Genomic DNA, 27767 nt, shown 5'->3' on the forward strand with positions numbered 1-27767 from the left:
ATGGACTGGCGCTCCTTCAGAATAGCTGCGGTGCTTCTCATTTTCCAGGTAAGCTGATTCTCCTGAAAGCGTCCTTCATCCTCCAGCCCCAGCATAACCAAACAGGGCTTGCCAGAGAGGGTTATTTGCAGGCACTTCTCTGCTAAACCACTAAAAGTTTATGTTAATGACAAGGTGGTTTTTATGAACTGGGATTTTAAACGGTGTTTCTCTTTTTAATTGAAGACTCCAGATCGTATTAAGGTCCTAGTGTCCACTCATCATATCACAGCTCTGACATTCCAGACACTGCTTGGTCACTCTGGGAAAATATTCAAACTTAAGAAAGTCCTCAAGTTGCTGTATTTGCTTGTTCAAGCTCTTGTTGGTGGGGATGGGGCTCTGGAACTAAACTTTCCAGGTGTGTGAAACAATCTAAACACTTTCCCCTTCTTTGGGTAGTTTGATTGACAGACTGACTGTGTGTTCTACAGCCATGAAAGGATTTATAGACACTAGAATTGCAGCTGTGAGTGACGAGCCTAGCTATCAGCACTCTTGTTCCTTCTAGATGTTGTCAGACTCCATCCAACTAACACCAAAATCCCCATGTTCATTACAACTTGAATTAAAATGTCATTGCTAATTTCAAAAACTGACAGTACAGGAGACTTATAGCTAATATAGCAGGTGAGGGGATGAGCATAATTAAGGGGTAAGTGTGATCATTGCTGCCCTTGTCCTTCAATAAGGATATTGCACAGAGTTGTACACTGATGGTCAGACCATGCAGTGCAATTATTTATTGTTGCCCCCCTACGGGTCATTCATTTCCTCTTAGAGTTGATAAATGTGCCACACCAATATATCAGTTTCATGCTCAGCAATAAAGGTCTCTCAAAGTTCACGGAAGGATAGATGGAACCTTGAAAGGCAAGTCCAGGTAGATCCCCCTCCAGCTTTGGCAGGATGTGTTTCTTATTTGTTTTTACTTGCTCAATTTTTGAACTGGAATGTTGGGTGCGTATTGCAACAAGTTAGAGTTTTGGTTTGCTATATGCTAGCTAATTGGATTTCAGTTTGTTTATCAAGAGGGGTCATAGGGCTGAGGATGTCGCTCAGTGGTGGAGCACTTGCCTGGCATGCATGAGGTCCTGGGTTCAGTTCCCAGAAAGGAGTGAGAAAAGGCCAGGGAGACGGTGAGCAGTGACTCTCAAGAGTTTTAGTTCTAAGCTGCCCTTAAAATGTGACTTTTATTCAATGGGTTTTTAAATGGATTCTTAGGTTCAGTTGATGTCACTACCTGGACTATGGAAAAGATCGATGAGTATTATATAGCATGTCATTTGACCTCAGGAATATCTGTCTATTGCTAAATAATGAAATACTTTAATTTTAAATTTCATATAAATTTGACCCTTTAAGGCTTATTGTAGTGCTTCCATTCACTAATGCAGTACCTATGTGCTAATTTTCATTGAATTAATAAGTAATTCTTTATTTCTTGATTTATGTGATTATTTCTAATTAATCACAACTTACGAAATTCCTCCAAACGCCTATTTCCTGGTTAGTCATTTATCAACAAAATATATCATTCTGTCAACGTTCTCATGAAATTGTCTGCCTGGAGAGAGAAAATTGTGAGGATTTGTGCTTTATTCTCTAAGCTTGGATTGTGTGTGTGTACACATGCGTGCACGCACGCATGTGCACGCACACATGCATGCACACCTATGAATTGATTTTGGGAAGAGGGAGAGTCTGTGACTATATTTACTGTGGAATCTAACACAAATTTCTCAAGTGCCTTACAATATGTATCTTTATTTTCACTTACATGTGTGAGTCTGTGTAAATGTGTGCAAGAACCTTTTAGCTGGAGCTCTAGGACGGTGACTCAGTGAACGCGCATGCCAGGAACTGAACTCAGGTCCTCTGGAAGAGCAGTACATGCCCTTTGCCTCTGTGCCATCTTGCCAGCCCATCTTTATAAACTTTTACTATACTTAATTAAAATGTTTTATTTTCAAGTTAATAGGATATTTTTGGTAAAATGTTTCATTTTTGAACTCTTTGAAGGCCCTGTTTTCACTGCTAATTTTAGAAGATGATTTTGCAATTCCAGCTTTCTGTTCCTAGCCTCACTGAGTGCGTTTGTATTTACCAAAGGAAAAGGTGAAACAAAGATCATTGTATTCTTCACTGTTCAAAGTAAATAAATCAAAATCCATGTTAGATATTTAAAGTACATTTAGAAAAATGCAAATATATCTAAGATGTTTAAATTGGTAGTCTTTTCATAGAAAGCTACTTAGAGAACTTGGCAACTATGTGTTGGTGGTACATTGCATGACTTGCTCAGCACATGTGGAAGTGGATGCTTTAAGCCTTGCCCAAATTAGTAAGTTAGACCAGAGAGACTAAGGCAAAGAAACTGTTCCTAAATGGACCAAGGCTGTTGCGTAAGTTTTCTACCAATTCAGAAGTCTCCTGGATAGATGGTAGCTCACATCTCTTACAGTACGACAAGCTGAAGGCATAGGTTGATTTTCTCCACCCCTTTCTCATCCTCCTCTTCCTTCTCCTATCAATCTATCTATCTACCTATCCATCTATCCATCTATCTATCTACTATCTATCCATCTATCTGCCTGTGTATGTATGTAGATAGATAGCTATCTGTCCATCTATCCATCTGTCCATCCATCCATCCATCTATCATCCATGTATGTATATATGCATTTAGCTGTATGTGTGTATATATGTATTTATGTATGCATGTATCTATTTATCTATCTGTCTGTCTGTCTATCTATCTACATAGAGGGAGTAGTTATAATCCTTTCCTGCCAGAGAACACTGTTACACCTGTGCACCAAACAGAAAAAAAAAATCTGTGCAGATGGTTGTGACGATTATGAAAGGGAACCCACAGCCTCCTTGAGAAGGAGGACAGTAAGATCTGAGAACTCTAGAGATTGTGGGAAAAATCACCTGCAAATTTGCCATATCTGATTACTCTGCTAAACATGAATACAAATCAGAAGACATCCTTTTCTATAGAGGCAACAGAAGCAGATTAAGCTAAAAAAAAAAAAAAACCAGAGAAAAATCTCCTTCTATCTTCTAACAAAAGTAATGCTAATCATAGCTTTAGATTTTGCTTGATTTTAAATTTGATTCAGGATCTTACTCTGCAATCCAGGCTAGCCCCGTATTCACTATGTAGCCCAAGTTGGTCTTAAGTTCCATGTCTCCCTGTCTCAACCTCCTAAGAGCTTGCGTTATAGGCATGCACCACTAGACCAGGCTCTGGTCTATTCTTTTTATGAGAATTTTATGGGATTACTATTTCATTCAATTAACTAACACCCAATAAACTAACCCTACAATTTGAGCTTTGTTAAACTTTTTAAGAATACATGCAGGGGTTAAAATGGTACTCATTTATGGCATAGTTAATGAGCTTATTTGAACCTGATAATGTAAGTTATTGGATTTACGTTCACTGAAACCAAAAAAGAAAGTACTAAAGTTCACTGACACCAAAAAAAGTACTAAACAGCTAGTACAGACCAAACAGAAGACAATTCACTAGAAACTTTGATGTTTTTCTATACATATCTTAAATTGCTATGTATTGCAGAGGATAGCATTTGAACCCAATGTTTTATAGTGAATGAAATAAGTGTTTATTCCTCTGGTTAGTGAGAGAAACTGAAGTGAAGCAGGCTCGTCTCTACAGATGTGGTATTTGTGAAAGCTTTCTTTATTCACTGAAAATTGGGGAGTAAAATTGTCCTCCAACTTTGCACAAGTGAGGAGTCACACCCATCACCACTGAAGTAGGCCGTCACAGTGCGAAAGACGGCCTTTCCATGACAAGAAAAGCTGAAGTGAAGCATGCATGCTGTGGGGATGAATCAAGACGCACATCTGGGAAGAAGCAGAAGAATGCAGACAAAGGACACTTGGGTCCCTGTGTACATCACTTACTTTCTGATGCTTCTCTACTCTGCAGTCAACAAGGACCCTGTGACAAACATCCTGGTGTCACAAGAGACATTGTCTCATGTTCAGGCAGGAAGCTTGATCTGCTGGGCATTGTGGTTGGGTTTCTTCTGCTCCTTCAGCTGAGTTAACACCCTCCAGGGTGCTGGGTCATGCTGCCCATACTAGTTATGCTTGGCGTGCAAACTCTTGTAATGGACCTAAAGAGGTCCAACTTTTCTCATGCCAATAACTGGTGATCCATGCTCTTAATTGCTCTACAAGCATGGAGTACAGTCTTTTATACTTGTCTAATTAGAATCATATCCCTACAAATTAACAGCTGATTGCTGCTTATGCAACTGTTTGACACTAAGCCATTTGATGGCAAGTTCCATGTCTGATGACTCTTTGTATCATTCACGGTTGTCTCAACCAAGAGACTCAATGCGAGGTGGATCCACAGTGTCTCACTGCACAGAACAGAAACACCAAAAGGGAAATTGGGATAGCTCAAAATTCTTTTCCCATCCACACATGAAAATTTATCCTCTCCAGGTAATCTGTGTGGAAATAACCATGTTGCCTTTTCCTAATGGTCTGAGGCAGAGTGTTGCATCCACTTGACATTCCATTCAAGCTCACCAGAACATTCAGGGTCTCATCCTTCCTAATGCCACGGTCCTTTAATGCAGCTCCTCATGTTGTTGTGGCCCCCAACCTTAAAATTATTTCAGTGATACTTTGTAACTGTAACTTTGCTACTGTTATGAGTGATATGTAAATATCTTATACGCAGAATATCAGATATGTGAACTCTGTTCACAGACCATTTCAAGGGTCATTCAACCTCGAGGGGTCTAGAATCACTTTTTTAATGCCGTCATGCTGTCTCAGAACTTTGTAATACACAATTGTCAAAGAAATGAGCAACTCATAAATAAATATGAGAAATCAACCCACTGAGGTATGGCCATTCCAAACATCACATCCTTTGCCAGAGAAATCCAAAAAAAAAAGACAAAACAGGGTTTTTGTTGTTGTTTTGTTTATTTTTGTAAAGAAACAAATTCTATTTTACATGTTCTTTATAGCTTATCCCTGTGATGTACCTAATAAAACATTTTATTCACAAATTGCCCCTAGCTCACTATTATTAAATACAAGAAATTTTCCTCATAAAAATTACCCTCCAAGTCAAAATTTAGGATATGAAAAAGACAATTTTTTAACTTCAAAATGACTTGTTGAAATTCACTTTAGCTGGATAATCACGGAAAGTGTCAAGAATGTGCATCCTATGGCTTTTAAATAAACATATTTTGATTGGCTATGAAGCAGGTGTAACTAGAAAGGCTCATTGAGATGAGTTTTATTTACTGCTGTTAGAAAACTTTTGGGCTCCAAGAGAATTTAGTTTTCAATGTTTGTGACAATACTATGGCACAGACAGATTAAGTTTCCAGTGGACAAGAGAGTAGGGTCTTTTTAAACACTGTGACCAGCCCTGTCTCTATGGTGAATCACCAGTGCTGTGAACACTGCACAAAATCCAGATTGTTTCTGAGCCCAAGTTACTCCATCATCACACACACAAAAGCCATGCCTGTGCCAGGGCTAGGACAGAAAAATTTCACTAATTCCCACACCTAAAACTCATTTTGTCTTTCTCTTCTCTTTTATCAACAAAATTCCTAGGAAAGAAGCTGTATGTCTTCCTTTCCTCCCCAGCCCATGTTCTCTTTTGGCAGGGCCAGTCTTTGCCTTGTCTAGCTGAAAATGTTCTCTAAAAGGACTTGACACTCTGGGATTTCCTCAAACTTTACACAGTTCAGTTTTTGAAGATCACAGGACATTCACGTCGCATCGGTCTTTCAGTGCCCCTTCTGGTCCATCTGTGCATCATTTTACTTCCTCCGATCCGTAGGGCACACTTTCATTCCTGCCTTTCTTCCTTTCCCCTTCCTCTCTCCCTTCTTCCTGTCCTCTCTCCTTCCTCTCTATTTTTCTCTCTGTATCTCTCTCCCTTTTTCTTAACCCTTCAAAACCACCACCACCATGCCACGCCCCACCTCTCCACACCCCTACTTTCCACTGATTCCCAGTTAAACAAAGGCAGGAGTTCCCTGTGCCACCCGCACCCATGGGTTGTTTCTTAGCTGCATCCTGCGCTTTATGAGCATGGAATTCTTCCATGATTTCAACAGCTCTACCAGAGTGGATGCACCTGGACATTATAGCCAAGCTAGGTTTTTCTCAACGGTGGCGTTCCTCCAGCACCTCAAACACTGTGTCCTACCTCTGGCCTCTTTTGGACTGCTAGCTCTGGGGATCACTCCTTCTCTTTATCTCTCAAGCCATCTGTTCTCTCACCTTGTGGATCCTGTCTTTCCAGAATCTCCCCCTTGATCTTTCCCTGTGGCTCCCACTGCCTCTGCATCTACTTAGCTCTTCCTCACCTCTGCTTTAATTGGTGCAGAAGACCCAACAGCCTTCAGCCTGTAATTTCTAAGTCTTCCCATTGCCCCTACAGAGTATTGTCCAAGTAATCTTTCTAACCTATAATTTCAGCATGCCTTTCCCATGACCAAAATTCTTCAGCATCCTTCTCCGGCACCCAAGGATTTGGTGTTACACCTGGAAAAGTGTTTGTGTGCCGTCTGTCCACACACATCTCAAATGAGATAAAGCTCAGAGAATCATTATATATATCCTGTTCTGACTACCCAATAATCTTTCCATGTCATTGTTTTGTCTGTAAAAGCCTGATATTTTGTATCTGAATTTATTCTAGACTCTGATTTAAAAAAAAAAAAACCCTCATCAACCCACCACATTTAAAAAGCAGACTAGGCAGTTTTTTAATTACCCATTCAATTGTGAGTCTGACACTGTGGTGAAACCTACTTGGTCTTTTGCCTAAGCTGCTTCTCATGGGAAAGAGGATGACCTGGCTTCATAAAGTTGTGAAGAGTTCTTAGTCATCTGGCCAGTTACCCAAAGCAGTAGGTACTGACGCTTCACTCTGGGAAGGGAAGTGCAATACCAGATAGCAGATGAGTAAACAAGAAAACAAGAGCTGTAGCTATGAAGAAATGTTTCCATAGAGAGAGATAAGGCAGCTCTGAAGCCCTGTCCCACCTACAAGCAAGAGCTCGAGAATAGTGCCCCCAAATCCCACAGCAGCGAGAACTCACTGGAATAGGGGAGTTCTGTACCAAGTTCGGCTCCATAGACAACACTGCAGTTGGACACCCTAACCACTAGGCTGCGTGGACTCCTTTGTGGCCGTGTATCACTGTTGTTGTGGCTGCTCTTTCTATATGAGCAGCACCATTGAGGCTGGGGAGATGGTCCGGGGCGAGAGAGTAGTGTTGCTACTCACCCATGAGGATCTGAGGTCCCAGCATCTACATGAAAACTGGCATGGCCACAAATGCCTGTGACCCTACTGCTGTGGGGATGGGGACAGCAGGATTGCTGGTACTGGATGGCCACCAGCCTCTCTCCGGGTTAACTGAGAGGCCCTGATTCAAGAGAATAAGGCTGAGAGTATTAGGATCAGAACACGCAGTGTCATTCTCTATCCTCTGCACATGTGCACAGGCCTTCACCTGAAAACACATGTGCACAACACCAAACACACACACACACATACACAAATACACACATATATGTGCACAGGCACACACACACTCACACACTCACACATACATTCTCACACATGCACATACACGCGTGTGCATGCACACACACTCACGTACAAGCACACACTCTCGCACAAACACACACACACACACCCGCATGTACACGCACACAGACACAAATACACACATATACGTGCACAGGCACACACACACTCACACACTCACACATACATTCTCACACATGCACATACACACTTGCGCATGCACACACACTCACGTACAAGCACACACTCTCGCACAAACACACACACACACCCGCATGTACACGCACACAGACACAAATACACACAAAAAGCAAAAACAGCAAAAAAGGAACTCATAAGAATACTGTGAGGCCAGATCAAAATAGTAACTTTGAAGTTCTCAAAGACATATTATCCATTCTTGGTAATGTTTTACTTAATATTTTTTTGAGAAAGCAGGCTATCTTATACTTGATTGTAAAATAAACACATATTTAGGCTGAATTGCATTTTGGCATAAGTTACTTGCCAGGCCTCAGTTACCTCTGTATACAGGTAATAATAATAATGGCCATTACTGGGTTTGTGATGAAGATAGACAGACAGAGTGCTCTGGCCACATTGCCTTGCACTTAGTTATCATCAGGTTAATAACAATGGTAAAAATTAAAGTGGCTGACAGAGCGTCATGGGTAAAAATTCTCTTCACACTACTCATGTTGACCATAAACATATGTTTGTTTGTTTAACTTTTTCGTTTTCACATTTTTTTCAAAACTTCTTCTTGGAAACTGAAATTTATATTTTCCTTAAGGATGAAACTGAAACCAGGTGTGAAAAACTAATTACCATGTTTAAAATTATTAATATTCATATTTTAATGCACACTATACCTTTTAATACCAGTGCTAACATCTGATCATGTGCATGGGTTTCAGGCTTTGCTGTTATGAAAAAACTCAATTACAAGTTCCATACCTCTTATGTGAAAAGATATTTACAAAATTTAAAGGCATGCACTGGTATTAAATAATCCTCAATGCAATTTAAAACAACGAATGCAAAAAAAGTTCAACTTTTAAATATACATTTTCTATGTCTTAAACAAGTCTACAAACACATTACTTTGATATGTGAATATTGGTGTTTTAAGAAATTACTGCAATTTTTAGGTTAAAAATAATTTAATATATTCTGATACTTCAGCACAAGTTCTGTGCAACACTCAAAAGTTGAAACTTCAGCAGAGCTCTATTCAAAAGTACATGCTTTATTGCAGAGAGAAGTTCCCTAGTGAGGAATAAAACAGCTAAGGAGCATCTACTGCCATTAACTTAGCTCACACATGCACCATTTGGTTTTATTGTTATGTGTTTTTAGTTATTGGTTAACCTAGAATTGAACACGTTCATTAAAAATAAACTATTGCGACTGCTTTTTGCAGGTGGTGCTTGAAGTTAACAGTGAATTTCAAATCCAGGTAAGAAAAAAACAAATCTATTTTTTTTCCAAACTAAAAAATAAAAGGGCCAGGTATAGTAGTGCTTAACTCTAATCCCTGAATTCTCAAGGCTGAGGCATGAAGATTGTAGATAGAAGCCAGCCTGAGATACATAAAGAAACCCTGTCTTGAAATCACATAATCACAAATACACAGTACAAAATAAAATCAAGAAAGAAGAAAGGAGGTAAGGAAGAAAGGAAGAGAAGAAACAGACCAAAAGGAAAGACAGATTAGCAATGACAATTTATACTCAAGAAAAACTGCATTCTTCTAATTATAAAATTACTTCAATGTTACTCTTGCAAATGTTAAAATCATCAGAATTCTTAATTTTCCATTTAACCATCTTTTCTTCCTGACATGATTACTCTTTCTCTCAAATCTCCAGTGGAATATCAATAAAAAAAAATCATTGTTAATAGACACTTTATTTTACTCTATCTATTCAAGGCAAGAGACTATAATGTCAAAAATGGTACCAAGTGGTACTCCATCAAAAGGCAGAAACGCGAATGGATCAAGTTCGCTGCAGCTTGTCGGGAAGGTGAAGACAACTCAAAGAGAAACCCGATTGCCAAAGTAAGTGTGAACTCCAAAGCACGAATCCAAACAGCCCAATGGATAGGGTCACAGTTCTGGAAGGGCACCCATACTACCAAAAAGTTATGACCTAACAGCTCCTCCCCATTTAAACTATGAAAACTAAAATTCCTAAAGGTTTAAACCACTGAAGCTGGGCACTTGGGTAAACAGACATTGTTTCAGCTCATTGACAGAAGTGATGCACGTGAACATTTGTTATACTAGACTCCCATAGACCATAGTTTACGGATGGATTTAGAATTCAACTTGCTCAGCATGTGGGCGCTCTCTACTTTGTGACCTATTAGAGCTCAACTCCTACTTATCTGTATGAGCCTTCAAAGCATGCCTCATTGATAATCTCAAATTTCTATCATTTTCCCTGCCCTCCTTTCTTTGTACACAAAAGCACAAACTCAGGAAACTACTTCCTCCATGCACACAGATTCACAGCCATAGACATACAGAGACACACAGATGCAAACACAGCCATTCATAAAGAGAGATGTGGCAATGCCTTTGTAAGATTTGCTTATGTTCATGCAATATTTATTTGGACAAAAGGCCAAACTTTGATCCTTTATTGGAGTGAGCTCTTTCCATTTTATTTCTTTACCACTTTCAGAATTAAAACCTACAAATAATTTGTTACTATAAAAATCTGTTTAAATATTTTTTCTGAATCTTTGTATTTTTAAAGTAGTTTTTTAATTTAAAGATCAACATTATGTGATAACAGCATTATAAAATTCTATAAGAAGGTAAGAAATAACCTACTGTAGACAAAGAGCTAGGATAGAGTTCAAAACTAACACAAAAATAAAACTATAAATGCTTAATGATTATGGCATCTATGCATGACACCAATAAGGACTTCTTCAGGTGATACTTGTTTCTTGAGGCAGAGACAGACAGACCTCTGTGAGTTCAAGGCCAGCCTTGTCTATAAAGCAAGTTCAAGCTCAGCCAGGACTGTTACACAGAGAAAACCCTATCTCGAAAAAACAAAAACAAAAATTAAAAAAAAGACATAGAAATGGAATTATTTTATTCCATTGCTAATTGTCATTAATAATACAACACTGACCATGGACCTACCACAAGTATATTTCCCTGTTTTCAAAACTTCTCAAGTGATGTCACAGACAGCACATTCAACAGTTCTCAGGGAAAATGGTTGTCATATAGCACATATAGAAATCCACATAGCCGCTGTAATGTCTTAACCTCTGTCTCTGTACAGATTCATTCTGACTGTGCCGCAAACCAGCAAGTGACATACCGCATCTCTGGAGTCGGGATTGATCAGCCGCCTTATGGAATCTTCATTATTAATCAAAAAACCGGTGAAATCAATATAACATCCATCGTTGATCGTGAAGTCACCCCCTTTTTCGTTGTAAGTGGACTTTGTGTCAATATTTGTATGAGGGTGTAAATTATTCTTGGAAAAACCTTAGACCATAACAGACTTGATTTCAAGAGTCCTCAAATCAGGTTTTCTGACATCTTTCTTAATTCACAGGTACCCCAATAAATGAGAAAAAATTAATATAGAAACTTTTCCCTTATATGTTCGCAAAAATGCTAGTTAGCATCAGCACCATGACAAATTAGAGTATTTCTTTAGAAGGGCAAACTTTTACTTTATCTTAAAACAGAAAATCAGTGGAAACTGATGCTTCCTTTTCACTCCACTGCCAAGTTATGAGTCTGGAGCTCCTCGAGGCTCTTGGTTCCATATGAACATAAATCATCATAACTTTACATTGGTCAAGATCATCTGAGCTCTAAAGAAACTTCAGAAACTCACTCATCCTCTCTCTCTCTCACACACACACACACATTCCTTGTAAAAGTTGTCACATAGCTTAAGGAACCTCTCTTCTAATGCTCCGCCTCATTTCTCTTTAAGCAGCTCACCCCAAAACCAAGCCACCTATCGCAACACCTACCATACGTACACATAGCACTCTGTCTTCTGGCTGAGACACATTCGTGGCTGAGTTTGAAAACATGATCAGCATTCTGTTCTCCTGGCTCTTTCTCCACGATATGTCTGCCTCCCCATTGTGTCTTGAAGAGCATTATCCTATCAGCTACTTTTCCCCTTGTGTTCTTAGTCATTGGCTGCCTCCATTTCCATCTGTCATCACGGTTAACACTTCTTAGTCAAAAAATAAAATAAAATAAGAGGGCAGTGGTGATGTATGCCTTTAATCCCAGTACCTGGGACATGGAATCAGGCAGAGCTTTGTAAGGTGGAAGCCAGCCTGGTCTACAATGCCAGTGCCAGGAAAACCAGAACTACACAGAGAAACCCTGCCTCAAAAACAATAGCAACAAACAATAATAATATAAAAACAATCTTTTCAATGATCTTAATCTCTTGTATTAAAATCCCATCAAAGGTCTGAGAATGCAACGTAAGTATCAAGCATTTGCTTGGTGTTTGTGAAAACCTGGGTTCATTTCCCAGCCCTGAAAAAAAAATAATATTCCAAACTAACTCCAAATATCCTTTAGTCCTTGCTCATCTGCTCATCTGTATTTCTAGAATTACTTTAATTCCTTAGCCTCCACGTCCAAATATGTATTCTTGACTTCTTCCCTCCACTGTGTCTCCCTACAAATCCAGCAAATCAGTAAAGCAGTCCAGCTTAAGGCACAGTGCGTTGTGACACGGAACAGATGACCTCTGTGAACTAAAGCTCGTTATCCGTCTTCACAAGGGAAGTAGTAATGATGAATAAAAAGCCACACAGTTACCCCATCACTTGAGAATGCCACAGTGCTTTGGAAGCGCTCCCCTGACCCTCCCTGACCACACTCTCCAGAGCTCTTCCCTGCTACTCTTTTTCTTGATTTTAAACAGAGAATCCACAGTATTTCCTCTGCCCAATATATCAAGTTACCTTTTTAAACTGGCACCTTATGCTCTTCTTTGCCTTTTCTTATTGGTTATATGTTTTGCTCATGTCTATATTTTAGTGGGAAATAATAATATGGTGCCCCTTAATCCTATGTGGTACCAGGGCAGTTTTTTCATTCTGTAAGAACTTACAAATGCAATACCTCACCAGAGATCCCTTTCTTCCACGTCTAGATCTACTGCCGAGCACTGAATGCCCAAGGCCAAGATTTGGAGAACCCACTGGCGCTTAGAGTCAAGGTTATGGATATAAATGACAACCCTCCAGTCTTTTCCATGACTACATTTACAGGACAAATAGAAGAAAATTCTAATGCAAGTGAGTGAGTCACCTGCACTACTAAAGAAACAACGTGTTGATGACAAAGTTACTGTTGCTAGGGAACTGGGCTGAGCTATGTCCAGGTAAACATGAACTGGGAGAGAAACTGTAGAAAACAATCCCACTCACATGTGGTCATCACCCTTACTTCAAATTTGTTGTTTACTCAGACATAAGAAATGTACCTCTTTTGGGGAGTACATTATTCAGTACAATGCATAATAATCAAATAACGATCAAGAGATTTCTGTGTCTATAACCAGTAAGTACAGAAGAATTCCATACTCATCCTTCGTAATCATTCTGATATGTATGGTAGATTACCCTATTCTGCTGAAGAAGAACAAACCCCAAAGAGCTCATGCATTGTAACTTTGGTTACCCCATTGAACTTTTTAATGGTTATTGTTTTTACACAAGCCAAGCCAGGCACAGAAAGACAAGGATCATGTGTTCTCACTCATTTCCAAAGCACCTTTGCAGAAGGATGAAGGAACGAGTGGCCAGTAGAGACTAGGGAGCAGTGAGTAATGGAAAGAGAAAGAAAGTTATTATTTTAGTGTCACTCAAAGACATCTGCTCCAAGTCATCTCTTTTGATGCTAAGAATATTTCTTAATTAACAACAAAGAAAGGCCAAGAAATAATTGCATGCTATAATGAATGCAGTCTTCATTTCTTGTCTATTGGGTTTGGCTCCAGGAACCCTAAACATAGATCTATGGAGTTCGCATCCTTTTACAAATGATGTCTTGTTTGCATAAAACTCACATACATGCCTCCATGGGTTTTAAATTATTTCTAGATGACTGCAACGGATATTAGCCATTTGCACACCACTGAAGATTATTCAAGAGGTGTGGCTCTATGAGGGAGAGGTGAGAGGGTGAAAGAGGAGAAAAGGGAAGGGATAGATGCCCTAGCATTTTGGCAATTATTTTGGAAACAATTTAGAAAGTGGAGCAGAATTCCAATTAATAAATGAATGTTTGCAGTTTTCACGCCCACTAATATCATTCATTGAACTCCTTATTAGATTAAGAAAGAAGCAAGGACAGAGTTGTGTTTCTGATTAAACAATTATTTCATGTAAGCTCCTAGATACACAGCACCTACACAAGACTCAATTCCAGCCTAAACAACAATGCCACTTATTAAATGCCCAAAATGGACAATAATACTCATCAAAACTGCATTACTCAGTAGACGCATCAGTCAGTACTTTCATTTGCTATTGAATTCTCACGAGTGTGGTGTTACTACAATTCTCATTTATAACTATGGGAAGTAAGGACAGAATCACGCAGTAGAAATAAGGTCACATAGCACAGTTGGGAAAACATTAACTGAGTTTTAATGCTACTTTATTTCACCATAAGTGTTTTGTTTTAAAGAAGTTATATTAGAATGAGAAATAGAGTCGGAATGAAAGACTATATTTCCCTTCAGTAATGTCTAGGTTCCTATTCAAATGTGGTCTTTTTATCAGGACAAAAGGAAAGAAAGAAGTTAATATATTGGTATATTGATGTTGTACAAATCAAAGAAAGTTGAATGCACACTGCCTAATCACAGATAACATTGGACCATAATAATGTTCATTGTCCAATTGTGGCAATTGCCCTTGATTTCTAGACACATTGGTCATGAAACTCGACGCTACCGATGCAGATGAGCCAAATAACTTGAATTCACAAATAGCTTTCAAGATCATAAGACAGGAACCTTCCGAGTCACCAATGTTCATCATCAACAGAAAAACTGGAGAAATACGAACAATGAATAATTTTCTAGACAGAGAGGTAATTCTTCATCTTTAAAAGATTTTTACTCAAAAGGTGATGGTAATAAAGGTAAAAGTACTTAAGGGAAAAAAACTGAAAGAATGTGTTCGAATGCTGCATTATTTGTATTATATTTATTTCTTTATTTGGGAGAGAGTGTGGTCATGTCCAGCAGTGGCATGCTTGTCAAGATCAGAGGACAACTCAGGGCCGTGTCTCTCCTTCCAGCATAGTGGATGGCTCTCAAGTTGTCAGGCACTGTGGGAACTACATTTATCTGCTGAGCCATCTTGCTAGTCCTATTTTTTATATCAAATTTTAGACTTAAACGTTTTTGTGCACAATATATTTTTATCATATTCTTTTCCCTCCTCCAGATCTTCCTAGATTCTTCACCTCCCTACCCACTCAATTCCATTCTTTCTCTCTCTCAAAAGAAAACAAAGATCAAAGCAAATTAAAACAAAATAATAAGATAAAAGTATCAAAATAAAAGATTCATATACACACACAAAAATAGGTGTCTGTTTTGTGTTGATCAGCTAGTCCTGGACATGGGCCCTGTCCTTGTGTATAGTTGATGTGTCTAGTATCATTCCACCAGAGAAAACTGCTTTCGCTTTCCCAGCTGGTATCAGTTGTAAATAGCTTCTTTGTGTCCACTTCTCCTCAGTGCTGAGATTTTGGGGATTTTTATGGCCCTCCACAATCATAGGGGATTCTGGTATCATGAAGAGATGTTCTAAAGTTATACCCATAAATGGGAATTAGTATGTTTATGCACAACTCTAAGGAAGGTTCCATAACTTTCTAAGTGTAGAAGCACCTCTGAATAGAACCAAAACTAGAAACATCATCAGAGACTCCATTTCCCCCCTCTCCACCTGTCACTAGATACTCTGTATTTGCCTTGAGCACTCAGTGAATCTTTGTTCATAGTGCGGAATTTTCGTAACATGTATCCTTGATGGATCATAGCTTTCTCATTTTGAACATTCTGGCCTGTCTCACTCTTCAGAACTTTTTCCTTCCTCTGGAAATTCCATGAGCAACAAATGCAGCCTTTAACAAAACTGTTGCTTCTTTGAGATTATGCTGGATAAATCACTGGAAATGGAAGGGACCAATTCTGTATTGAGTGATGTGAGGTCTCTATTTTCGTCTCTGTTACCTTGTTTCTATTGTGGATGTATGTAAATGTTGAGCCAGTGTTTCAAAAGACCCCTGCATAGGACAGACTATCAATACCTAGTGTGCCATAGCCTGTAATGTGTCTTTTTCAGCAATACAGCCAGTATTCTCTTGCCGTGAGAGGCTCAGACCGTGATGGTGGGGCAGATGGCATGTCTGCAGAATGTGAGTGCGTCATCAAAATCCTGGACGTCAATGACAACATCCCATACTTGGAGCAGTCATCAGTAAGCATTTGCTCTTGGGAATTAGATTTAATGACTCTACACCCATTGCATTCCAATCCCTATAGACGCCCCTTCAGTTTTCAGGTGTGCTCACTACATTTGCTGTCTACAGCACTGGTGTAGACACACACTTTCCTTAAATTGTTTCAACAGTAGGAAAAGTGGGTTTGGACCATGAAGTATGCACTTATAAGCAAGGTTGCTGCTTCTGAGTAGTTAACAAGCTGTGGACAGCCTGGTACTGGTTCTCTCCCCTGCCTTGGAGATTTGGGTATTTCTGATATTCTGCCTCTTGTTTCAGTATGACATCAAAATTGAAGAAAACTCGCTGCACTCGCAACTAGTGCAGATCAGAGTCATTGATTTGGACGAGGAGTTCTCAGACAACTGGAAGGCAGTCATTTTTTTTATCTCTGGAAATGAGGGAAACTGGTTTGAAATAGAAATGAACGAAAGAACAAATGTAGGAGTTCTGAAGGTTGTCAAGGTATGGCATAATTATCCTAAATAACTTGCTTTGTGGTCTTTTCTTGTTCAAAATATCAAAGTTAAAATGATATCAACATTTTATTAATGAGTCTATGAAATGATAAATTTGCTGTGCTTTAAAATTATATAAAATGCAAATATCTTTAATATGAATATATGTGTTTATATTGCTTCAGGAAAATAAACATTAAAAATATGAAACCGTTTTTTTCAATACAGTTCTCCAAAGATCATATCGGGGTGATTTGTAAACAAGGGGCTTTCAAACAACCAAGTATAATTAACCTTTAAAGTTAAGGGTTTATTCGTATTTATTTAAAGATTTATTTTTATCATTTTAAATTACATGTGTGTGTCCCTATCTCTGTGGGGTGTGTGCACATGAGTATAGCAATATTATCTAGGACTGGATACTAGGGAAATAATCTCTAATCTATTTCACTTCAATTTTATATTACTCTAAAAATTATTTACCTTATTTGTTCTTAATATCTCTATGTAAAAACTAGGATAGTTCTCCCAAATATGATAGTTTATTTTAAATCCTTTATTATAATTATAGAGAGGTAATATAATTATGGTGTGTATATATGTGTGTGTATATATGCATTCATGCTGAACACACATATGTGCTATAACTGGTATTTTAAGTTGTAAATAAAACTAATTATTTAACATAAAATTTTAGATGTATAGGAGAGCTTAGTTTATGGATAGTTTTATTTAAAATAACAATAAACATTAAGAAAAATATACTTAGTATATGGGGAACACATCAGGTATTTGGCAAATTTTATGCATTGTGGATTTGGCTATCAATTTCCGTAAGAAAACTTTGTTTGATTATTTTACAGTATGAAATAATTTTTAGAACATATTGAAGAAAATAAATATTTCTTCATATATATATATATATCCACACATATTGAAGTCACATTGAAGTCGATTTTTAAAAATAACTCTGCAAGGATAAAACTAGTTAAATGATCAGTTCTCTGATATATTTGACTCATATTTTGTTATGAAAAGAGCTACTTTCTCAGAAACATGCAATGCTGTCAGGTCACATATATTGTCTTTGTACTACAAATATATGAATTCAATCATATGTTGAATTTAAGTATTTAACTGCTTTGTTGAGCGACTAGGATTCATGTCCTATGCTTTTAATCTTTTCAACAAAAGATCCAAGACAACTCAATTTTTCCCTTACTACATTTGCATGTGTCTATCTTAAACCCAACAAATAAAAGTAGACTAGGTAAATCAAATGGATTTATGTTCAATTTTATAACCGAAGGAAGAGCACAGTAACTTACTCTGACTAGTCTCAAAGAGTTTCTCTGTCCTCTGAAGGGTATTCTCACAGGAAAACTAATTCTTTTTGTGTTTTCTAGCCACTAGATTATGAAGCCACGCAGAATCTGCAACTTAGTATTGGTGTTCGAAACGTAGCTGAGTTCCACCAGTCCATCATTTCTCAGTACAGAATCACAGCAACTATGATCACTGTGACTGTGATGAACGTAGTCGAGGGCTCGGTGTTCCGGCCAGGCTCAAAGACATTTGTAATCAACAGCCAGATGGGAGCAAACTACAAAGTAGGAGAGTTTGTAGCCACCGACCTGGACACGAACCAAATTTCTACGAATGTTAGGTAAGCTGGTGTTTTCCAGCTAAAGTTACAATCTTAGGGGATCGTGAGAAGGGAAGAAACAAGCTGAAGGGGGCGGGGAAGGGGTGGGTAACGGAGTGCATGTGATACGAAGGGGCGGGGAAGGGGTGGGTAACGGAGTGCATGTGATATGAAGGGGGCGGGGAAGGGGTGGGTAACGGAGTGCATGTGATATGGGAGAAGGGAGGGGAACTGTCGGAGGATGGCAGGGTGTGAGGTGGGAGCAGAAAGAAGGATGAAGGAGAACCAAGTGTGTGACACAATCAATAAACCTATTATTTTATACTAACCTTAAAAATTAATTTTACAAAGTTTCTTTTTAAATGGTAGCTTTAATTTCCATTGTATTCTTTTGAGCACAGATATGTAATGGGAAATAACCCGGCCGACCTGCTGGCTATTGGCTCAAGATCAGGCATAATAACATTAAGAAACAGAGTTACTAAGAAACAATACGAAATGCTTAATGGAAGATATGAGGGAACAATACTGTCAATAGATGGTAAGAAATCAATTTAACTTCCTTCCAGAGTAAGCCAGGCTTAAATATTCTCATATGATTTAAAAATTGCTATTGTATTTTAAAGAAATCCCCTTTTCAATATAAGTTGTCATGTTGAGCAACGTGTATTCAAACTGTCAATAGCGTGAGGTTAAGACTGAAGTCCGAGGTGAGACTGGGTGGCTGTCATGTCCCATCACCTACTGATTTCTAGATCTTATAGAAGCCATCTCACCCATCTGCACCCCAGCTTTCTAGAAAATGGTTTCATATTTTTAATGTTTATTTTCTTGAAGCAATATAGACACATACATTCATATTAAAGATATTTGCATTTTATATAATTTTAAAGCACAGCAAATTTATCATTTCAATAACAATATATGCCGATAATGATAAAAATAGCAACGCATGTAACAATAGCATGAATGTCATAGAATGCGTGGGATGGCCTTCAAGGTCAGATAAGAGGCCTTAGAACTATGCCTGCTGCACATCTCCAGAGGTTTAATTCTTTTCTTCAGAAAGTATGGACTGAGTCTTAACTAAATACATTCCGGCTTTTGGGCCAGGCTCTGGGGCTCTGTCAGTGAAAGTAAGATTCATATCATAGCCGTGCAATAGCACAACCCCAGCTCCAACTCATGTCCTGATTCCTCTCTGGTGATCCCACTTCCAGTAATCTTCGGGGAAGAGCTAAATATAGAAGGCTGATTGCACGGAGATGCTGACAGCACTGTCTTCCCCAGGTGCTATTGAGAGCAAGATGTACAGGTATCTGAGGAAAGAAACTGTCATCCATTTGATACAAAATTATGTACCCATCAGAAACTATGTTAATCAAATGAGTACTTAAGCATGAAAGAGTGTGTGCAGCTTAAAGTTTATAAGACAACCTTCAAATCCCATTCAAAGTAGAATGAACCATAAGTCAAGCAATGTACTTAAATAAGCAACTTGAGATTTATCATAAGGACAACTGATCATGACAGCATCTACAAAGTTATCCTTATGTACTGATGCTATGGGTTTTGACTCACATCTGCTTGTGGTTTTGCATTATTCAGTTTAGATGTAATATCTAACCAGCAACACTATAAACTACCCAGTAAACAATATCGCTGGTAATAATGACTAAGTTAGTTAAAGTAATACTAGTCAATTCTAGTTTAAAATCTGAGTAGAAGGACAAAGGAGACAGATGGGTTGATGAAGTCTCCAGAACGTGGGCAAAAAGCTGGGCATGTCTGTCTCCACTTGTAATCTCAGTGGCAATGGGGAGGTGACCTTGGGCTGAGTCTTTTGCTGGTCAGTCAGCCTAGCCTTTCTCCAGGAGTTCCAGGCTGCTAAGGACCCCTGTACAATCAAACAAGAAGTGGGTAACACTTGTGGCTCTACACCTGAGGTTATCCCCCAGCCACACCCAGCATGACAGCCACACTGACTGAGGGAAGTTACTGAGTTGATGGGAGTAAAGACAGAAACAAGTTGAGGTGGGAAAAGAAAATGGCTCTGTGTTTCTGAAGATTACTCGGCTGTGTACAGATGGCTATTCCACTGTGAACCTTGTTACAGATAATCTTCAAAGGACCTGCACTGGAACAATTATCATTGAGCTTAGTGGCTCTGGATATGATGACACAGACACACAGAACAATTCAAGTGGTGGCAGCAATACAGGAAGCAGTACAGAAAGTGGTAGCACTTCCGGAAGTGGTAGCAGTTCTGAAGGTGGCACAAGTGGAAATACTTCCACTGAAGAAACGCAAGTCACCACAGGATCAATGAACAATAACAACAATGGCGACAGTGATAGCTACAATAACGGTGATGGTGATATTATTGACAGACAACCAATTGGAGACAACGTTCACTTGGGTCCTGCAGGCATCGGGCTGCTCGTCATGGGGTTCTTAATCCTAGGATGTAAGTGCTTCAATACTTCCTTTGGCATGAGCCTCTCGAAAAAGAAGGGGAAAGAAATAGGATTTTCATTCTTTGATAAAATATAATTTACATCCTCTTACAGTGTGTAATCATGCAGAGATGTCTGTGCTTGGTATTGAATTTACTGGGGGCAGGAGGGTCTACATAAAAAGCCAAGAGGATGAAAGGCTTCACATTCAAATAGAGAACTCCCATGGCGAAGACTTTAAAGTTGTGCCGGTCTGTGTGGTAAGGGATCACCTAGGAAGCCAGGCTGGATCCTGGAGGATCGCATGCAATGCAAGGTGGCAAATTTTAATGAAAAGAACCAAACAGGGAAGGTGTTCAACTTAACAAGCATGTCTTCCAAGGATTACCTAACAGTTATGAGTTTTGCTGTTGTTCTTGCAAAATAATTACTGCTACTTCCCTCACAGCACCACTAGATGATGGAAAGCTGGCACAGGTGAAGTCCATGGCACGTCCTGGGGCCACTACAGTAGCTTTAGTTATGGACAGAAATACAAACACAGAGTCCTTTGGATGTTCCAGGTGCACTTCACCATTGCCCTGGATTATGGTGGGAGCTGGAGTGGAAAGGCAGGAGGGTACTATCTTAAAGCCTACACACTGTCATTAAGTTAACGCAAATGTTGACATTTGCAACTGTGTGAGCTGGCACACATCTGCCATTCAGGCGATTGGGAGGTGGAGACAGGAGGATCATGAGTTTGAAACAAGCAGGAGAGTTATATAGCAAAATTCTTTTTTGTGTGTAAATAAATAAAAAAAATGTGAAAATTGCCATTTTTCAAGTGTAGAATCATAAAATACTGGTGGTAAAACATGCCTCCCCTATTTAACTAGTTATTCACAAAATGTTCATTGAGATAACTCACATACAAAATTTTAAAATATTTTTCTGCCATCATTTCTCTCTTTCAAAACGGTATATTTATTCTTATTTTATGCATATGGCTGCTGTGCCTACACGTATGCAAACATAAAGCATGTGGACCTGGTGCCTGCAGAGGCCATAGAGAGTGCCACAAATCTCTTGGAACTGAAGCTGCTGAGAGGTGCAGAACCTGGTAACAGAACCTGGGTCCTGTGCAAGAGCAAGAGCTCTTAGCTGCTGAGCCAGCTCCCTAATTGCTCTTCTTTTCTCTTCAGCCGCGAATAGCTACAAATGGATACTAGGTTTTCTCTGCCTTTAAATAATGTTTCATTGACACAGGTCCATCTAAATCGCAGAGAAATTTGGGCGCTGCCGAGAGAGAAGTTTAAAGTTGAGCACTGTCCCAGAACTGGAAATACGTTTAAGATAAAATGATCGTTCTGTGTTAAGTAACAGAAATTTATTGCTATTGGCTCATCATAACTAGAAATAAAAAGAAATAAGGACCAGGAAAAGTTCTATGAGAAAGATGAGAAGTTTAAAAACACGTTTTTTTCATCAAAATGAAACAAATAAAAGATGTTAAGAATGCAAGTGAGTGTGAAGTGGACAAGAGCTGAGACAATCCACACAATTTCTAGTCGAGTTTTTGTTTCACTGAAACAAACCAAAGAGCTGCTGGTGACCCCCTAAATAATAGCTAGCTTCCAGTTTCAGTTTCCCTAATATCACTGTCGAATATCAGATAAGGTGACTAATAAAGACGTTTAATGCTATACATAAGCCTTTGGGTCGAGAAGCTTCTCTGAGCTTTCCGGGCATCCTAAACAAGCAAGACTCATCAAATTCTTTGCCTTCTCTTTCTTCCTCTCCTCCCTTCTTACCTATGTCCATTTTTATTCCCTTCTTCCATTTGCACACTTTGTATCCATTCATTCAAAAAGATCTAGCAAGGTTCTATGACAATAGGAAATACATGAGTGAAACCTCAAACAGATTAGAAAGAGAAGACATTGCCAAAGTATGACAGTGTCTATTTATGCGAGAAATATTTAAAGAAAAGAGGACTCCATGTGGGGGGGGACAATAACCTTCGTGAGGATAACTGAGTAATTGAATGAGATTTTCCCTTTAAAAAAAAAAAAAAAAAAAAATGTGTACATTGGAATAGTAAGTACAGGCACAAAGGTTCCAAAGCGCTGCCTGAATTTAACTTTCTTTAGTCTCTCTTGTTTTCCTGATGGATGGTAGGGAAAAGAATCAACTATTTAAATCATATAATTCTATCTGTAATTTTAATACTATAAAACAAATTAAAATCCACTGCAGTCTGGTGTTTCCAAGCTCATGGTTATCTGGGGGTCTGACTCTTATTAATTTGTCATATTCTCATTTAATGTTTGGAAATCAGATTGTTCTCTTTCAACATAGCCCACTGCTGACCCCTTACTCCTCTCTCTTTCACAGTGGTCCCATTCTTGCTGCTTTGCTGTGATTGCGGAGGTGCTCCTGGTGGTGGAGCTGGCTTTGAGCCTGTTCCAGAATGTTCTGATGGAGCAATTCACACATGGGCAGTAGAAGGCCCACAGCCCGAACCCCACGATGTAAGTGCTTATGTGTAAGAATGGATCTTGGGGACTCACTAGACCCCAGTGTCCAGACATGGCCTAAAATGGTGTAAATCATTCAGTCTACATGAGTCTTGGTTCCTGGGTAGTGAATAATGAAGAAGAGCAGCCATCAAAACTCTGCAGAAATCACCAGGGAAGACTTAAACAAGTGATTTGACTTTTAAGAAGAATTCAAAAGCTTCCTAAATAGTGTTCTTTTAGGAATTCTGTGACAATTTTAGAATAAAGAATACATAAGTAGAGAAAGAAAAGACTTATTATTAATAGTAAAATGTTGTCTCTTGTCTTTTAGGGCATAGCTACCATCTGCGTGCCACAAATGCCACCTGGTAATGCCAATATTATAGAATGTATTGATAACTCAGGTAAGAAAAAGAGGACGGTTCAGTTTTTGTTTTATTTAGTTTTGTTTTACTTTACCTACTCTTTTTCTTTGCTTATTTGTTTGTTTTCCTTATTTTTCAAGACAGGCTTTCTCTGTGTAACAGTTCTAGCTGTCCTGGAATTTGCTTTGTAGACCAGGCTGGCCTCAGGCTCAGAAATCCGACTGTATCTGCCTCCCAAGTGCTGGGATTAAAGCATGTGCTACCACTGCCCAGCTACCTACTCATTTTTTTTACAGAGAAAAATATGTCCATTATTGGCATTAATATAAACACTAACCTATAAAACAATTTTTTCATTTATTAAACTAAAAGCAAGTAGACAAAACACTTTAAAAACCTTTCAAAACCTTCCAAAGCCTTCAGCTAAGGTTGTGCACACATGAGCAAGTTCCTCTTTACATAGAGTTAAGACTGGGTATCTACAACTCATCTTGAACCAAACATCTATAGACTAATTTCCAAGGAGAAACCAGCAAGCTACTACTGTAATTAAAAAGAACAATTAAAATAACTTCTTCTGTCAATAGACATAGTCTTTCTATTTTATATTTTTAGAAATAGTCTTACTATTTTATATTTTTAACAGTAAATGCTACTTATTCCATCAGTTTTCTTTTAATCTTTTGAGAAATTATTACTTTTTAAAGATTTTGTTATTTTTATTTTATATGCATGAGTGCTCGCCTACTTGCATGTCTTTGCACAATGTGTGTGTAGTGCCCTCAGAGGCCAGAAGAGGGCGTCAGATCCTTTGCAGCTATAGTTGGACAGCTGTGAGCTGCTATGTGGGGCTAGGAACCAAACACAGGTCCTCTGCAAGAGCAGCCAGTGCTTTTAACCAATGAGTCAAAAATTACTTTTCTTCTTTGAACACTCTAAAAGTCACCAGAAAGGATTCTATTTTGTAGAATTGGATTCAATAGTCCATATATCTCCTATACAATAGATCACCAGTCCCATTTTCTCATCCTGATGTCTCCATTTTTTGTTAGTGTTGCCAATATGTCCTCACTGGATCACATCTACCCCACCAGTCCCCAGTTGGTTCCCAGGACCCATCACTTCACCAAAATCACCAATATTTATTTATGCACTGATTTTTCATTAAGTCTTTGAATTTTCACACAGCTCCTAAAGTAGCATGGAAGGCATCAGGATAATTGAAATATGAAAAGTGTGTCTCCCCCAAACTCAAGTTCGAGTGCTGTGTCATGGGGCGTGGATCCCCTGCTTCTGGTCACCTTTTATTTCACCCCCCAAGCATGTAACACGCTTTTCCCCTGTACTCCCAAGAGCTTATCCAAGATACTTCCAAAAATCTCTCTTCTCATCGTAACTACGGCCTCTTTTGGAAACCCAGTGGCTCTTATGCCTTCTACAGGATGCCACGTGCATCCAGGAACCATTGGGAGGACACTGAGGTCGTTATTTCACTTTTAGGTTTAGAGCTACTTAACTCAAATTAGTTCAATTTGAGATCAAACTATTCAGTCCACGAATGTTTATTACTTCGTTGCCCGTCTGTCAGCGCATCATATAGAAAAGTCTGCCAACAGATAATTAAAATAAGCAAGCCAATTACTATTAAGGTTTTATTAATATTATTTGGAATTAAATATCACAATTATCTATCCTTCGTGCATCACTTCATCTCTCTGCTCACAAATACAGCCTGGAATGAAGAAGCTATCCATGATAGTAAGTTAGTTTTTAGCTTACATTACACTAGAAAAATGAATTTGATGTTTTCAATGTTTTTAGGAGTTTATACAAATGAGTATTGTGGCAGAGAAATGCAAGATCTGGGAGGAGGAGAAAGAACTACAGGATTTGAAATGATGGATGGAGTTAAAACATCCGCCGCACCTGAGATCTGCCAAGATTATTCTGGAACATTAAGAAGAAACTCAATGAGAGAATGTAGAGATGGAGGTCTCAACATGAACTTCATGGAAAGCTACTTCTGTCAGGTAAGGCCTTTAGTCCCGAGCTTCTCACCATCCGTCATCTTCCAAACTTCCACCGACTCCCCCGAGGGCCATGGCAGTAGTCTAATCTTCATGCCCGACAGCCCCTCTTGTTGCTGAATGTTTCTGAAGCTCTGGCCGGAACATTTTACTCTCCTGCCAAGGGCTCTATTTAGACCCTAGTATGAGTTTCTAATTCATGATTCAGGTGCCACCTCACAACAGCATCTACCCCTCAGCTTCGGCTCACTTGCCTTGTTCACAGCCGACTGCTCACCTTGAGCATCTGGTTATCATTCCGGTCCACTCTGCGATGCTGGCTTGTTCTTGTTGTTGTTGTTGCTTTTTTGTTTTTTGTTTTGTTTGTTGTTGTTTTTTTGCTATTGTTGCTATTGTCTTGAGCAGTGAACTCTCTCATCCAGAACAGGATCCACCTTTATTGCACACTTTGTTGTGCTCTTTTTAACACAGTTTATAATTTATCATTGCTAAAAGTTTGTTAGTTTATGGCCCCTATTTTTATAATTCCAACCCAAGAATTATTTTCATGATGTTGCCAATAAAACCTGAATCTAGAATCCAATTGTTCCATTTTGTCAGAAAATATCAAAACTAGCATCCAGAATCATTGCATCATCTTGTCTAAATGAAAACAAAATGCAATCCTGAGTGAACCCGCCAACTATAAGGATTCCTTTAGACCAAAACCGTTCCTCCCGCTAACGTGTTGTGCACCCTATTTTTATGTCCCTCCTTCTAAGTTATTGATAAAAATAAGCATGTGGATATTGGAATGTGATTTTTGTGTTCAAAATGCACTATTTAAGGCAAGTTCATCTACAGAAAAATTTATATAGATCAAGATGTCCTGGAATTGTAGCTAAAACAACTTCCACCTGAACTCTTTCAAGCATCCAGGAAATCATGTTTAAAGTGATTCTAGTGAATATTAGAATTTAGATACATTCAACTCTAAAATTGTTGTTGCTCTTTGTTTCATTTTCTCTCTCCTGTGCAAATTCAGAAAGCTTACGCTTATGCTGATGAAGATGAAGGACGCCCGTCCAATGACTGTTTACTCATCTACGACATCGAAGGTGTAGGCTCCCCTGCAGGCTCCGTGGGCTGTTGCAGCTTCATTGGAGAAGATCTAGATGAAAGCTTCCTGGATACCCTGGGGCCCAAGTTTAAGAAATTGGCAGACATCAGCCTGGGAAAAGAAATAGATTCATATCCAGATCCCGAACCTTCTTGGCCTCCTCAGAGCACTGAGCCGATGTGCCCCCAGCAAACAGAGCCCCATACTAGTGGACACCCACCCATCTCCCCACATTATGGCACAACCACAGTAATTTCTGAGAACACCTACCCCTCCGGCCCTGGTGTACAGCACCCTATGCAGATTCCTGACCCTCTAGGCTATGGTAATGTCACTGTGATGGAGTCATATACCACCTCTGGCACTCTGAAGCCCTCTGTCCACTTTCATGATAACCGACAGGCTTCAAATGTGGTGGTGACGGAGAGGGTAGTGGGCCCCATCTCTGGTGCTGATTTGCATGGAATGTTAGAGATCCCTGACTTAAGAGATGGATCCAATGTTATAGTGACAGAAAGGGTAATAGCCCCAGGCTCGAGTCTACCCACCTCTCTGACCCTCCCTGCTCCTAGAGAGTCTTCAAATGTGGTTGTGACAGAAAGGGTGATCCAACCAACCTCCAGCATGGTGGGCAACCTAAGCATGAGCCCTGAGCTATCAAATGCCCACAATGTGATTGTGACAGAAAGGGTGGTTTCCGGTGCCGGTGTAAGTGGCATTAGCGGCACCACTGGAATAGGTGGTATTGGAGGCATAAGCAGCAGCGGCCTGGTTAGCAGCACCATGGGTGCTGGTGGCGGGGGTCTGAGTGGGGCTGGAGTAGGTGGAGGCGGCACCGGGCTGACCAGCTATAGTGGAGGCGGGGGCATGAGCAGCATGGGCGGGACAGCCACTATTGGCCACATGAGGAGCTCTTCCGACCATCACTTTAGCCAGACAGTTGGGTCTGCCTCCCCTAGCATGGCTCGGAGTCGAATCACAAAGTACAGTACGGTACAGTATACCAAGTAG

At 39.3% G+C, this 27767-nt stretch overlaps 1 protein-coding gene across 2 annotated transcripts; it reads left to right on the plus strand.

The window, feature by feature from the left end:
- Dsg1 (desmoglein 1) lies at positions 1-27767 on the plus strand. Of its 2 annotated transcripts, XM_005355803.1 has the most exons (16): positions 1-48; positions 9087-9122; positions 9597-9725; positions 10972-11127; positions 12835-12979; positions 14617-14783; positions 16049-16183; positions 16485-16670; positions 18070-18329; positions 18710-18849; positions 20425-20775; positions 23141-23277; positions 23597-23669; positions 25452-25660; positions 26682-27549; positions 27586-27767. In XM_005355803.1, the coding sequence occupies exons 1-16, from the start codon at positions 1-3 to the stop codon at positions 27765-27767; spliced, it is 3222 nt and encodes a 1073-aa protein (XP_005355860.1). The 2 variants fall into 2 exon arrangements, with proteins under 2 accessions (XP_005355860.1, XP_005355859.1); XM_005355802.1 differs by having other exon boundaries at positions 23141-23281; positions 23604-23669; positions 26682-27767.

This window comes from Microtus ochrogaster, chromosome 18 (assembly GCF_000317375.1).
Source record: "Microtus ochrogaster isolate Prairie Vole_2 chromosome 18, MicOch1.0, whole genome shotgun sequence".
Taxonomy (NCBI): domain Eukaryota; kingdom Metazoa; phylum Chordata; class Mammalia; order Rodentia; family Cricetidae; genus Microtus; species Microtus ochrogaster.